Source organism: Pristis pectinata, chromosome 2 (genome assembly GCF_009764475.1).
Source record: "Pristis pectinata isolate sPriPec2 chromosome 2, sPriPec2.1.pri, whole genome shotgun sequence".
NCBI classification, from domain to species: domain Eukaryota; kingdom Metazoa; phylum Chordata; class Chondrichthyes; order Rhinopristiformes; family Pristidae; genus Pristis; species Pristis pectinata.
Window position 1 is genome coordinate 128008334 of NC_067406.1, and position 15997 is coordinate 128024330.

The following is a 15997-nucleotide window of genomic DNA, read 5'->3' on the forward strand; positions in this document are numbered from 1 at the left end:
TCTTAAAGAATTCTTGAGAACTATTGCTCCTTGGTTTGTAACTATGACTACAAATTGCAGCTTTGGACTATATTGAGTATCTGTTGTAGTACTTAACAGGATTAAATTATATGAACTGTCAATGGCATTGAACATTTTTAACTAAAGAATGGATGTCATCGGTTTTCTGAAGACTTTCAGGTTCACATTGAGAAATATCACCAATTTAAGTACTCTAATTTCTCAACCCTGAGTATTCAGACATTTACAAAGTGTATGGGCAGAAAAATAGTAACAATGTCCCACCTAAATGCCAGTCAAGAGAGTCTAAATGTGTTCTGACATTCAATCAGATTATGATTACACAGCCTTCCTCCATCAACATCCAAGAATGCACTGTAGAACATTAACTTCACTGACAAGTGATCCCGCAATGAGTGACTCAACCAAACTTCCCAAAGCAATTTCACATTCACAGGGCCCAAGAAAGCAACATAGAATACTCTGTTGATCTGGAGGAATGAAGTTACAACAACACTCAAGGAACTCAACAACATCCAGGACACAGCAACCAAATGACACTTAAGCCTCCAGCCTAAAAATATATTCCTTTAACCACCAGAGATAGTGTCTACAGCTTGTATAATTTCCAAAACACAATCTAGCAATTTGACAAAGCTTCTTGGGTAACACCTCTGGCCTACAACTTCTGCACCCATGCTTGACAAGGACAGGTGTATGGGAACACCACCACCTGCATATGTTCTTCAAGTTTCACACTATACTGACTTCACAATGCACTTCAGTCCTTTCACCGTAACCAAATTAAAATCCTGGACCTGCCTATCTAAAGTAAGGTGGGAATACCTTGACCACACAGCTGCAGTGATTCAAGCCCTTTGGTTTTTGACAACAGACCTGTGTTCAAAATTGATTATGTAAGGTGAACACATCTGAAGAGATATGACCATCTTCTCCACTTTACAAAATGTAACCGTAACTTCTCATACTTTCTTTTAATCCATTGCCTTGCTCTTCCCAACCATAATAAATTGAATGAATATATACCCCATCTGGGCATTTCCATTGTGAACTTAGTGCTGGCTACTATTTTCCCTTCACCTGGTTATGATAAGCTCTGCCTCCCTTTATTAAAACAGTATCTAACCAATGAACAATTTGGTTATAACAATGGGGAACAATGGGGCATGTGACTAGTCCATTGTACTAAAGTCAATTTGCTCAGAAATTGTGAATCAAACAGAATTTATGTTAAAATGGACCAATAAAAACAAGATGTCTTCTTCAGAAAAATACAGCAAGTGGAGAATGGTTACAGGCAAATGTCGTGTATAAAATTAAGTATTGAACTTAAAGCAATGTGGTCACTAGGCTTGATCGACAGAGGAATTAACAAATTATTGCGTCTCAGAGAATAACATTCTTTACACCACCACTCAGCTGTCATCTGGTTCATGCCTACCTTTAAAAGAACCCTGAAATGGCAGAAACCCAAGAAGTTTCTCTGTCTGCTTTTGGAATCTACAGTGTATATCATATTGTAGTGTCCTGTTTTGTTAGAGACAAATCAACATTGAATGTTTTTCTTTCATCCAGCACAATATTGTTCATCTAACTGAAGACCACTTCAGGATTATTAAATACCTGTACACTTGTTTTAGAATGGCTCGCCTTTCTGCAGGTTTTCTATTAATCAATGCCTTCGTTATATTAATTCACTGTACAGAATGGCTTCCAATTTATAACATTCAGAAAGGATGTATCCCATTAAACAGAATCCAATTAAACAGAAATAGCAGACTGCTTGAGATGAACACTCAAATATGACAATAGCCAAGAGTGAAAGTAGAACCTAAAAAGTTCAACTAAGAGCCAAATATCACAAATTAATATTAGAAATACAGTACATGATCTCCTTAGATCAACTGTAGTCAGAAAATGGAATTTTTTTTAAAGATAGCAATGCCTGTTGATCATTAATTAAAGTTACTAGGAAAATGACAACTTGATCAACTCTAGTAAACTTAGGTGGCATGGAATGGATTACTCCTGTTTCTGAGAATGGCCCAGAATTTACATCTTAAGATTTATCTTGAAATGTTTACTGATATATATTAAATTGAAAGAGCATGAAACCTTGTACTCCAGCAAGGTTTGCTGCTAAGTGTTCCGAAAGATTTTTCTTTAAATGGGGCTGTAAGCCTGAAGTCTTACACCAAAATAGCCAACAATTTTACAAATGATACATAAATTCCTAGAATGGTGCCATATTGTCCACATTCTGTTCAATTCTTACATTTATACTTAAAGGACAATGCTAAAACCAAAAAGAAAGCTTAAAATTAATTTAGTTTGGAAACAGAAATCGACTTCTTGATAAGAATTCAAGAAAATTAGTGCCCATTCTTTTTACTTAAAAGCTCACAGATGGAACAATCCACCACTCGAACAAGGGCACTGAAATCAATCATGTTATCATTGCATGGTCATACAGAGTTACCTGAACACAAGAATCCAAGGCCTTCTGCTCCATCAGTTTCATCACACAATATATTTACAAACTCAGCCATTTAGAGATACACTGTGAAATGTTAACAGCTGCAGCTGTGTGCATCTGTCCAATGCACCTGCAAAACAGCATGCAGAAATCTACAGCAAAGTAGTGAACACATTTCCTTCAAAATATTGCACATTTCAGCAATGATAATCAGAAGTAATATTTACTTTTGATATTTTAACTGCACTGATCAAGATATTTTATGTTCATATTTATTTAACTTTGGTACATAATTAACTTTTCAATTGGTCCCAAGAGACTGAGTTGCCTTGAAAAAAATGCAGTGACCACAACCAATATTTTTTTAATAACTGAAATTATCCAGGCCAAGTTCCAAAACATTAAATCATTCTAAAATTACCTACTCAGCATAATTGAAATACAGACATCCCTAATGAAAATGTACACTACTCAAGTAGCGATGCATTTAATCGAAATTGTCCAAATAATAACATATCAATTTAACTTAAATATTCATGCCGGATCAGTATTCCCCCCCCCCCCCTTTTTGAGTAATAAACTTCAACATTTTCCTCTCAGCTGTATAGTATTCAGTACTTTTCTTATAACTTCATGGTTGTATGTGTACTGATAAATGCATAAAATTAAACAAATGCACTCACTCACCTGCCAAACAGAACTGCACGTGACATCTACTTCAGTAATTTAGCTTTTATTATAAACAATGTCAACCCAACTATAAAACCTATCTGATTTCCCCTTTAGGCAGCAAATTTCTTACGTTCACTGAAGCATGGAAATAAAAATTTAAATTTGGTGATGATAGCGTACAAACCTTCTGGGATGATTTATATTTTTCAGTATTGATTTTAGCAATGTGGAGATTGAATCTTTTTTCTGAACTTGAACTAAAATATGGTACAAAAAGTGACATGGTGAAGCAACATGTACACTTGAATAATGGCAGGCTTTCAATACAAAGAAAATGCATGGTCCCCTGCTGAAAACATTTGGATTTGAATAAATTGCATCCCTGCCAAATTTTCAATGATCCTTCAGCTTATAACATTTCCCCCAAACATTTGAGCAGTGCCATTTCTTTACACAACACAAAGACTCCTTTCCCCATGGAAGTCTGAAGAGCAGATCAAGGGACAGAGCCTTTATGAAACCAAGCTGAAAACAGAGTGCTAGTTATAGCGTGATTCATCATCACATTGTGTGCCAACCAGAACAAAGGAAAGACTGCATCAATAAAATATACCGAGGTATCAAGTATATTAGCATTATATACTTTAAAGCAAATCTAAATAAAATGCTTGTTTATTCACCTTAATGTCACAGCTTTAAGGTGTGTTCTTACCATGAAAGCTGGCCTTATAACAATCCAAGGGCGAGCAAGAATGAAAAGCCTTCATTATATATGTTAAAGCTCAAGCTGCTTTTTCTGCAAAGGATACTACAGCACCTCAGGCTTGCTAATTCATCTGTTATGACCTTCTCTCCCCCTCTCTCCAAATCCTTACTACTGCATACAGAATATCACTGAGGTCTGCAGTTAACCACCGTCAGTGAAGAAAAGGGCTGCAGCCATATTAATCATCTGCAGAGTGGAAACATCCAATCAGTTTTCTCAGACTCCTCTATTATGCCTTAGCAGCAAATCACCGATACGGTTGGGCAGGAGCTGAGCTTCAAATTAAATTAGTCATGGCCTCCTAGGTTTATAAACAATTACTCATGTTGTACTGCAGCACAGAAAAGGATGAAGTTAAAATCCCCACTATTAAAGAAAGAAACCGCTAAATAACCAGATTAAAGAACCTTCTGGGGAATGTAATAAACAATTAAAAATCTCTCTCAAACTTTTCCCATAAATAAAAATGAATTGTAGAAGCCTGATCAAATGTTATACAGGTTGGTACAAGGTATTTTGCAAATCATTCGTTGAGTTTCTGAATGTTAATATAATGATAAGAGGTGAAGACCAAAGTTTACTGTCAACTATTGGGGATGGTAAATTCACCCCAGTGGTTGGATGCAAATGGGTTTAATAGGTGGGGGAGGAAAAAAAAATGGCACTTTTTGCATTTTCATCTCAAATATTTCACTTGGATTCAGTTCCAAAGTTAAGCACCTTTAAGAGCTGTTACTTTCCAACCGGCAGCAACTTCATTCAATAAATACTGTAGTGAACATAACAAAACCAACTATTGAACAGGATAAATGAATAGCTAACAATACCAATGTAGAAAAAAAATACTAATAAACAAATATATTCCTCCTCTGACATGCATAAAGAAAGAGATGCATATTTCCCCATGTTAAAATTAGAAATGGACCCAAAACAATACCATGGCCATTTACATATATGAATGTGCTGTTCACCTGCTAGAAGCCCTTTTGACTCTGATGGTTTTGGATTAAAAGACTTTATTTTAAAATGAACAAAAAATGCATTCTTGAAAGATGAAAAAGACTGCTAATCAAACATGCAAGATACTTGCATTTGAACACTGGATTTCAAACAATTTCAGTGAACTGAATGGCACTTAAGACATGTAATGAATTGTTTGCGATCCATTTTGTTTCAATGGAAGGATCCAATACCTCCCACTACTTCTCAATGGTTTTCTCAAACTATATCATGTTTAAACCTAGAAAAAAAATAGAAGTGGCACTGTTGATTCTTCGCTTAAATTTGAGGAAGTTTGGAGACCATTCATTCAATATTTTCATATGATTATAGATCCCTTTTTAGTAATCTTTGAACTTAGAGGAGCAGAGTTGACGACATAATAATGCTCTTTGTTCATTGAGAAATATCAGTCCAGTTTTCTTTTCTTTTGAAATATTTTTTAGTTTGTTTCGATTTATTACTTATAATTTTTTTCGATTTGGGGATTTATTTTTTATACAATAAATCTTTTTCTTTCCCTTTTTGATTTTTTTTAAAATATACTCACTTACTAAGAGACTGTTGGGCCTAGAATTTTTTTTATTCTTTATAATTATATATGTCATGATTGTCCTCCCGATCTCTTTGTATCACGTGTATAATCACCAATGTTATATGTATTAATCTGTATTAATTTGAAAATTAATAAAAAGATTGAAAAAGAAAGAAAGGATTGTTTGCATAGGAAGGCTTGACAAAACCACAGCACTTTGAATCTGTTCTTGTGATTATCAGCCCTATTGATAACCAAAATTTTTTCCCCCAAAAACTATGAGGATCAGATTAGGGCAATTCTTCTTCATTTATGCAGCAGAGACATGTCATTTTTTGCAGAATTCTAAAATATACTCACATTAGATGGAGGCATCTAAGTATTACCATTTGCCTTATTTTTCTGTGCAATGTGATGATGTTATATTATAGCAAATAACGTGGTCTGTGAGGTTTCAGTATAACTTCTATAGAATTAGGAAACAGACTAAATGAATCTTATAGCAGAGACAGAATCAATTTATTCCATCAAGATTCCATTTAGTAGCAATGACATCTGCTAATGAATCTTAAGAAATTTTTGGTTTGTGCAATATTTCAGAGTGTGCCATTACCTTTCAAGGCTATTATTAATTTTATTTAGTTTCACTAATGCAAGATATTTGACTGGATAGCATAGACCACATGTGTGGTAATTCAGAAAATATTACTCATATTAAGTTACTAAATATTTAGGCACAATAATGAGTAACATTGCTACGCTGTACTTGGGGTATTTTTTAATCTCTGGTTTCATGAACATAATAATTAAAGCAATAGCCAACAAAAAAAATTTTATGACTGTTGCAGAGATGTACTCATCCAAATTGTAATACAGATTATTACTCAGTCTACTGTACTGATATTCAATTAAAACTATTTCTTTTGTACTTTTAGTTACATTTTTGAAATGAAATTGTAATTGCTATATCAAAAACCAATTGTAATGCAACCTTATTTGAAAGACTTTTCTGTGCAATTGATGATTCTTCAAAGATTAATGACCCCTTCGCCAAAAAAAATGTATCCCTCAGTATTTTATCCATTCAGTTGCAATCATATATCTGCATTATCGCTTAAGACTTCTGTTGCATTGTCTAATTTCACATCTACCTCACCACATCTGTTGTTAAAATCTATGTTTTTTTTGATTATTCCCATACATTCCTAACTGCACGTGCCAGCTCCCACCATCCTATTCCCCCATTGTTCCTTTGCTCACTGACCTACTCTTGATCCCAGTTAACCAATGTCCCCCAGTCCTACAAACACTTGAACATCTGCATTCCTTAAAATATAGCCTCTTGCACTTCCTCCAACAATGGTAGACTTGTCTCCAGCTGTTATGAATCTCAACTCTGGAATGCATTCCCAAAACTGCTCCATTTATTTTTCTTCCCTCCATTTCTTCCCCTAACCTTTTAACCAAATTTTTGGCCATCTTTTCAAATATCATATTGGGTCACTACTAAAAATTGTTCAATGACACAACAGTGGCATTTTATTACAATATGAATACATTAAAGCAGCTCCAAACTTTAAACCATTGACAACTATCTGCTTATTTTTAAGATACACCAAAATTTTATTGCAAGTTTTTTTCAATTTTACCCTAGCTTACCGAAAAGTGTGTGCAGTATTCCAGCTGGGAATCCACTTTACTGCCCCCTCCAAGACTAGGCTACAAAAAAATACCCTAAAACTCATTAGGCTTCTTTTCCATCTACTAAGTGACACAGCTGCAGAACTTCAGACCTAGTTAAACATTTCCCCTCAACAAATCTGTAGAACATGCAAATAGTCCACACTGTTTCAAGTATCAATAATTTCATTCAATATTATTGAGTCTAGAGACTTATCCACAACTGGTCTACATACTAATTTATCTTGTCCCTCACATATTGAATCTCTCCTCCCTCCACCCCACCCCAAAATATAAATGGTTCAATTAACTGTTAAAGAAGCTTTGACAAGAGCCTCTATTTGATTGGCTGGGTGTGGGATTGAGTGATGCAAGGTGTAAAGGAAAGAGGGGTTAAAAAGTACTTTTGGCTAGATACAGCGTGACTTCTGCACAGCATATGCAAGATACTGAAATAACATTCAAATAAGGGCATAACAATTTTAAATCAAGCATCTGAATACAGGAAGGACTCAGATGTGCGAGTGGAGGAAGAAACAGCAGCAAGATCAGAGGACAAATGATTAATTAGGAGCTTTTGATATGGTGCAGAGGTTGAATCTGTCCAAATGTAAAGCACTTATGTTTTGAGTCTACTGAAATATACTGGGGGTGCAATACATGTAAATGAAAATTGACCAATTAAAATTTAAACCAACACATGACATAACAAGCTCCACTATGAAAGATAATAGGCAATGACAGGAGCTTATTGAAATATTTTCATAAATTAAGATTTAATAGGAGCATTTAATCTCTTGCTTCAAAAGACAACTTTCCAGGACTTACTGAAGCATTACTTTTAAAGTTTTTTTTAAATTCCCATTTTACAGAATGCTTAGACTTCCTTTTGCTGTCAAGAGAATTGGCAGACTGTCAGTGGCCAGTCCTACTTCAGAAGGGTGCGAGGAGGTGTAAATTTGCTCATCAGAATGTGCTACATTACCCTTTCATCCACATCTGCTGAGAAAATGGGAACCAGGCAGATAAAGCAAATTATATGCTCCCATTCCTTGGTCCCTTGCTCTGTGGTAATGGCAAGCTCATAAGTTAAAGCATTTTTAAAAACTTATGTTCACAATAGAGTCCAAACAAAAAACTAGCAGTAGCAGAATTACTTCAACGTGCTTAGTTATACACCTCTCTCTACATGAGATGTACTAGCAATAAAAGTGCATTCTAAACAAGTACAGAGGTGGAAAAATAAAAATCATGCTAAGGCATCTGCTTGTACATCCATCAAGTACAGAGGCTTACAACCAAGGCATGACACATAGTATAAAAAATTGCACAGAAGAGGAAAATGCATTGATGTTTAACTGTTGCTCCTGATAGTAAAAGAAAACATAACACTGCACAGCAATTTCACTCTCTCCTGGAGATTACAGCTTAATTTTTGTAAAACTGATCTGAATACTAAAACAATTTCCAAGAGCTATTTTAGTTTTTTTTAGAAAAGCACAGAAAGGTGGACAACTCCAGCTAACATACCTTTTCTTCCTTCCTACCTTTGGTTCTTCTAAATTATGGAGTATACTTATTCTGCTTATGGATTTTAGAAGTGTAAGACAATCCTGGAAGGTTGCATGCACCATCTTCTATTACCTATAATGTCCCTTTATTTAGCATTTTAACTATTCACGCCAGTTTAAACAAGTTGTAATTCAATATACTTAAAGATTACAAGCTAAAGTACATTGGAATATAGAAAATATTGAATGGAAAGTGTCCAAAGTCCAGTTAGTACACATATTAGTCATTATATAACTGACAAGCAACCTTACATTAATCTACAACAAAGTCAAAGTGATACTATGAAAACTAGTGGAGGTAGGCACCGAGGAGTGTGGAGGAACAAAGGGATCTGGGAGTTCAGATACATAATTCCCTGAAAGTGGTGTCACAGGTAGACAGGGTTGTAAAGAAGGCTTTTGGCATCCTGGCATTCATAAATCAATGTATTGAGTATAGGAGTTGGGATGTTATGGTGAGGTTGTATAAGACATTGAGGCCAAATTTGGAGTATTGTGCACGGTTCTGGTCACCCAACTATAAGAAGGATATCAGTAAGATTGAAAGAGTGCAGAGGAGATTTACTAGAATGTTGCTGGGTCTTCAGGAGTTGAGTTACAGGGAAAGATTGAACAGGTTAGGACTTTATTCCTTGGAGTGTAGAAGAATGAGGGGAGATTTGATGGAGGTTTACAAAATTATGAGGGGTATAGACAGAGTAAATGCAAGCAGGCTCTTTCCACCTAGATTGGGAGAGATAAGTACGAGAGGACATGGCTTTAGGGTGAAAGGGGAAAGGTTTAGAGGGAACTCAAAGAGTGGTGGGAGTGTGGAAGGGGCTGCCAACTGACGTGGTAAATGTGGGCTCACTTTTTAAGAATAAATTGGATAGATACAGGGACGGGAGAGGTCTGGAGGGTTATGGACTGGGTGCAGGTCAATGGGACCAGTGGAATAAAGTTTCGGCACAGACTAGAAGGGCCGAATGGCCTGTTTCCTGTGCTGTAGTGTTCTATGGAAAATTTTGGGAACAACAGATCAAAAGTCACTTGTTCCTTACAAGCATACCACTCTTAGTATAAGTTTTATTTTAATAAATGAGTCCTTTCAAAGAATTGATTATTTTGCTTTCAAAATTAGGGCATTTTCGGCTGAAGACTGAAGCTTCCTAAGATATATCATAGCCTAGAATAAACTAGTATGGATAGCCCGATATGAAGGTTATGAAGATTGTAACCTACAAAGATGAAAAGTTGTTGTAGGAATTCCTATTCTCAGGAATTCTGCAAACAGGTGGCAGATGATATTCACTGCAGAGAAATTAAATGCATTTCACTCAAGGCCATCAACTCCAGGAAGGGAGTATTCCTCATCAGGATCCCAGCATCTTTTCATTTTCCATGCACAAAATAACATGCAAGGAATATGAGATAAATTAAGGAATAAATAAATCAATTCTTCCACAACATTACTCAGTAGCAATGAGTGAAGCACATCAAGCGTTGGGGGTTATTTAAAAGGCTATTATTGGTTCAAAACTGAGTAAATTTTGTCTTTTTGCATTCATTCGTAAGACACTTGGAAAGCTGTGTTGTATTTCTGGAATGCCAGTGCAAAAATGATGTTGCAATATTTTTGTAAGCAATATGTTGTAAGGAATAACCAGGTAGGAAAGGGTATGATTGATGTGTTTAGGATTCTGAAAGGATTAGATAGCATAGACAATCCACAGGCAAACCCAAGTTACGGCTGTTTGGGTTACGGAAATTCACCCTTACAGAATTCACGAATCACAAGACAAATTGGATATTTGCAATAAAATTTGCTCTCACGGCATTTGTGAAAAAGCAAATTAATGAACACAAAATTTATTCTTTTTCCAACGTGTTTCTTGACTCATGCGCAGATGATGCCGCTTCACGTTATGAAAATTTGCGATTCAGTCTGTTTTCTAGGAATGCAATCCCCTTCTCCCATTGGTGGCCAGTACTTAACCTCCTCCATATGTGGGTTGGTGGTGTGGCAAAGGGCAGAAGAATGCAGTACAACCAAACTAATGTGTGGATAAACTAATGTGTGTTTTTGTGTGGATCTATGAATTCACAGATGACACCACTGTTTTTGGTAGAATCTCAGATCAAAAGGGCCCAAGAGAGCAGGGTGAGCTGCCTCAATGACTTTGAGAAACTGGTCATGGCTAGAATTAACTCCTGCCTGAGCAAGGACCTGGACTCGCTGCAATTTGTCTACAGCCACAACAGGTCTACAGCAGATGCAATCTCACTGGCTCTCGACTCATCTTTGGAGCATCTAGACAACAGCAAAACATACATCAGGCTGCTGTTTATCGATTGCAGCTCAGCATTCAACACCATCATCCCCTCAGTTCTAATCAACAAGCTTCAAATCCTGGGCTTCTGTACCTCCCTCTGCATCTGGATCCTCGACTTCCTTATCGGGAGACCGCAGTCAGTACAGATCAGTAGTAACATCTCTTCCTCGCTGACAATTAACACAGGCACACCTCAAGTATGCGTGCTTAGCCCACTGCTCCCCTCTCTCTACTCTCACAACTGTGGCTAGGCACAGCTCAAACGCCATCTATAAATTTGCTGGTGACACCACTGTTGTTGGCAGAATCTCAGATGGCGATGAGGCGGCATACAGGAGTGGTGGTACACGAGCCTGAAGACCCACACTCAACATTTCAGGACCAGCTTCTTTCCCTCCACCATCAGATTTCTGAACGGTCCATGAACATGACCTCATTATTCCTCTTTTGCACTATTTATTTTTGCAACTTATGGTAATTTTTATGTCATGTCTTGCACTTTACTACTGCTGCAAAACAACAAATTTCACGACATATGTCAGTGATAATAAACCTGATTCTGATTCAAGAGGCAGTGCCTCAAGAAGCCGGCATCCATCACGAAGGACCTTCACCATCTGGGACATGGCCTCCTCTCATTATTACCATCAGGGAGGAGGTACAGGAGCCTGAAGACCTAAACTCAATGATTCAGGAACAGTTTCTTCCCCTCCACCATCTCTTTTCTGAATGACCCACAAATCCATGAACACTACCTCATTATTCCTTTTATTTTGCACTATTTATTTTTGTAATTTATAGATGTTTGTCTTTGCACTGTACTGCTGCTACAAAACAAATTTCACATCATATGACAGTGATAATAAAACTGCTAAGATTCTTCTAAAGGCGGCGATCTATAGGACAGACTCCCCATGAAGATGGTGGATTCAGTTAGTAACAAAACAAATGAAAACCAGGTTTTTCAGAAAATGTATTTCATTACAACATTAGCAAATGCCTATGAATTTTTCATTTTTCGTTTTAATAATCATGCTATTTTCAGAAGTACACATATCCAATTTATTCAACATTGAACCACTGAGAATAAGAACACAAGCTTGAACCTCTCGTTGTATCATTAAACGAGATTGGATTAAAAAGCTTCATGCTGCTGTTTAACATTTCTTTGCACATCTAAAAGTCATGCTCAATGTAAAGATCTCTCTGCAAAGCTGAATCCTAACATGTTGAAAGATTGGCAATATTAATGCTTACTAGTCTTTGCTGTGTAATTTACCAAATGATTTATTGAAACAGTCAGAGTCAGAGAGATACAGAATGGTAACAGGCCCTTTGGTCCACCTAGTCTGCGCTAACCATCGGCCAGCCATTTACACTAATCCGATATTAAACCCATTTTTTCCTCTCCACAGTCTTATCAGCTCCTATAGATCCTGCCATTCACTTGCACAGGAGGGCAATTTATAGTGGCTGATTTACCGACAAAACCACACATCTTTGGAATGTGGGAGGAAGCAGGAGCACCCAATGGAAACTCATGCAGAAACAAGGAGAAGATGCAAACTCCACACAGTCAGCATCCAAAGTCAGGATTGAACCCAAGACTCTGGCACTATGAGGCAGCAGTTCCACTAGGTGCACCACTGAGCTGCCCTGAAGGAACTCCGACAAAAGACAATTATATTGGGTCAATGCAATAATTGACACTAGACTTCAGGGACCTCTCTTCCTCAAACAGTAATATCGCTCCGCAATATTAATTTTGTTTTTTGTTAAGCTCCCAGTTTCAGCAGTGATACAGACAGAATGCAGACACGTTACCTACTTCTCACACCTGAATCTCTCAGGCACATTGATGCATTTCAGTACACACCATTTCTGAGCTCAACACAGACATTGCTTCAATGTAAAATATTCTCATACTTATGAAGAGCTTGATTTACAAACTATTAAGATGGAATTTACAATACAGCAGTGGTCCTGATAGGAACAGTAAAGTAACATTTTATACCTCAAGTTCAACACTTGCAACCCACGAATGAGCTGTTTTGCAGGAAGGCCACAGCAAAAAAAAATAACCAGCAAAACTGTCCCCTAGGAACTCAGGACATTTTCTGTAAACAAGAATCAGTCTGGAAAAACTTTGGAATCTATATTTTTTTTTGCTTTGAATACAATGAAAAGGTTACAGTTTGTTAAAGGTTACGTCAGAGATCCTACTGAGAACTCCCAGCCACAATAATGACTTAAGTTAAATTCATGCAACACTAGAATTTCTTCATTTTCACCACCAAAATATCAACCATACATTTTCATAGGGAGAACAGAAATCTTCACGAGATGTGTTAAAGTAGTGTCACCCTCATTCAGATTTCATACTATAAAACACAGTGCAGCATCCAGTTGTGCTATAGTTAACTCCTATCTTTTGATATTTACTTAATATAGTGTCCTGGAAAACAGGTAAATTTTGCTTGCTTCATTAAACTGCCAAGCAATTATCACAAATAACACAGGTCCGCATACATTTCAACCATAATTGCTTTTCTAAAGGAGATAAAAACATGAAACTGAAACCGAACAAATATTTTAATCACACAATTTAGTTTTAAAATGAGGCATGCACTATGATTCTGAATATTACTAATACCTGCTGAATCTTCTTGGAATCTTTAAGAGGGCTTTCCTTGGCAGGCATCCTCCCAAACAATTTCCAACTTGGAGTATTCTGCTCTAATGGTATGGTATCTTTGAGTTTCTTAGTAAACAGATTCCTGAAAAGTAGAAGCAGACAGCTATTAACTGGAATTGCCCCAATTTTTAAATATGCGTCTAGCGTATGAATATTATTACTCCATAGAGGATAAAAAAAAATCCTCTTTGCATTACACCAATTTAGCAGGTTCCACATATTAAATAAAAAGGCACTGCTTCTTATGGAACACTGGCAAATCCATTCAAGAGACAATTGGCTAAGATTCCCAAAGTAATAAAGTCAAGCAAGCTGCTGATGCTGAAAATCTGAAATCAAAAACCAGAATGAGGTTGAAATACATAGCAGTTTATTCAAGGCCCCAGAGAGAAGACAGATTAAAATCATAACACATATTAAACCAAGGAAGATTTGTAATAAAGACAAAGTGATGGAAATAACAAGCAGGCCAGGCAGTAATCATACAGAGAGAAACAGAGTTAACGTTTCAGTCAATGACCCTAAAGCACATCTCCACAGAGGGTGCCTGATCTGCTGAGTATTTCCAGCACTTCATTTTTAGATTTTCAATTACGAAGTAATTGTATTCATCAAAGAGAAGTATTTGCGAATCAAACTGTATGAAAAGAGACTCAAACTGCTTTAATTCTATAAGCTGTTATTGTTGGCATTGGTTACTTTACTTTATTCAGATTGTGGGTCAGTCCAGTTTGCTTCTATCAACTATGCCTACTTTCTGGTCAGAACAGACTTGACAAAAGATTCAGAATCAGAAATGACGTTCATAACAAATTATCGATGCATGGATTTGTGCATGCATCATTGACCACCATTCCTAGTAGTCTGAAAATGAAATAGATTCCAACATAGCATGCTTCAATTCATTACAACTGCTTCTACTTTTTAAAAATCAGTGCATGAAGTAGCTTATGCTTTACAACATCTTTCTCTTGTCATAAATCATGCTTATTTCAGCAGATATGGATTATGAGGAGAGACTAAGGGAGCTAGGGCTTTACTCTTTGGAGAGAAGGACAATGAGGGGAGACATGATAGAAGTAGAAACAAAATATTAAGAGGAATATATAGAGTGGACAGCCAGCACCTCTTTCCCAGGGCACCAAGGCTCAATACAAGAGGGCATGGCTTTAAAGTAATGGGTGGGAAGTTCAAGGGGAATATCAGAGAGAGGTTTTTTTTAACTCAGAGAGTGGTTGGGACATGGAATGCACTGCCTGGGGTGGTGGTGGAGGCAGGTACTTTGGTCAAATTCAAGAGATTGTTAGATAAGCATATGGAGGAATTTAAAATAGGGGATATGTGGGATGAAGGGGTTAAATAGTCTTAGGCGAGGTATAAAGGCCGGCACAACATTGTGGGCCGAAGGGCCTGTATTGTGCTGTACTGTTCTATGGTTCTATACCCTTTCACCAGAGAACAGAGGACAATACTGTGTTGTACTTAATTTTGATTAAAATAAGCTTCACATCTCAGTGAAATTTCCCGTGCTTCAGTGGAAAACTTTGTGAATACTATTTGATGACTATTAGTAAAATAATGTTACAGGCTAACATTGGAAAAATCAATGGAAAAAGTACATGATCTCATAGGTTGCAACATTCTGCCATTAAAAGAATGTTTTTTTAAACTAATAGCTACTGTATATTGTATTGATAAAGGAACCAAGTAAAATTTCAAATACATTGTTGAATTATACTGTTGACTAATGAAAGCTATAATTAAATTTATGTCTCTGGCTTCTTTGTACTGTTATCTCTAATTTATCTTTTTGTTAATCTATTACCATATTTATAAATTATTTTGAGAATAACTTCCCAAAGCAAGACTCCAGGTTTTCCTGGCTGCATATATGAGACCTGGAAGTATTTATTACTGAAAAGAGTAGCTCTATAAACTAACATTCAGAACACATTTAAATGATAGCTGAAAGAATAAATAGCATTTATATACACTTTCAAAATCACAGGACAGCTCAGATCAATTTGTGTTGTAATGTATGAAAAGTGACACCCAATTTGCACACAATAAGGTCTCACAAACAACATGGCCATGAGCATTGGTTGAGAGAAATATTGCTCAGAATTTGCATTTTGTGATGAAACAACACCATTCTTCACTAGCCTCAAAAGAAAATTACCAACACATCTGAAAAGTGGATCCTTGAAACTGGAACACAGGTAAACAGGTGGCAAGGCAGCATAAGGCATCAGTCGAGGTATTGAGTAAAA

At 36.5% G+C, this 15997-nt stretch overlaps 1 protein-coding gene across 3 annotated transcripts in view; it reads right to left on the minus strand.

Annotated features, from left to right (window-relative positions):
* LOC127586754 (TBC1 domain family member 14-like) overlaps positions 1-15997 on the minus strand; it is a 65095-nt gene that overhangs the window by 27145 nt on the left and 21953 nt on the right. The window contains exon 3 of one of the 3 annotated variants that reach the window (XM_052044887.1): positions 13686-13809. In XM_052044887.1, coding sequence (XP_051900847.1) covers positions 13686-13809 — 124 coding nt within the window. Of the gene's footprint in view, positions 1-2500; positions 2631-3881; positions 4079-13685; positions 13810-15997 lie in introns of those variants that run through there. The other 2 variants (XM_052044889.1, XM_052044888.1) reach the window with 2 other exon arrangements.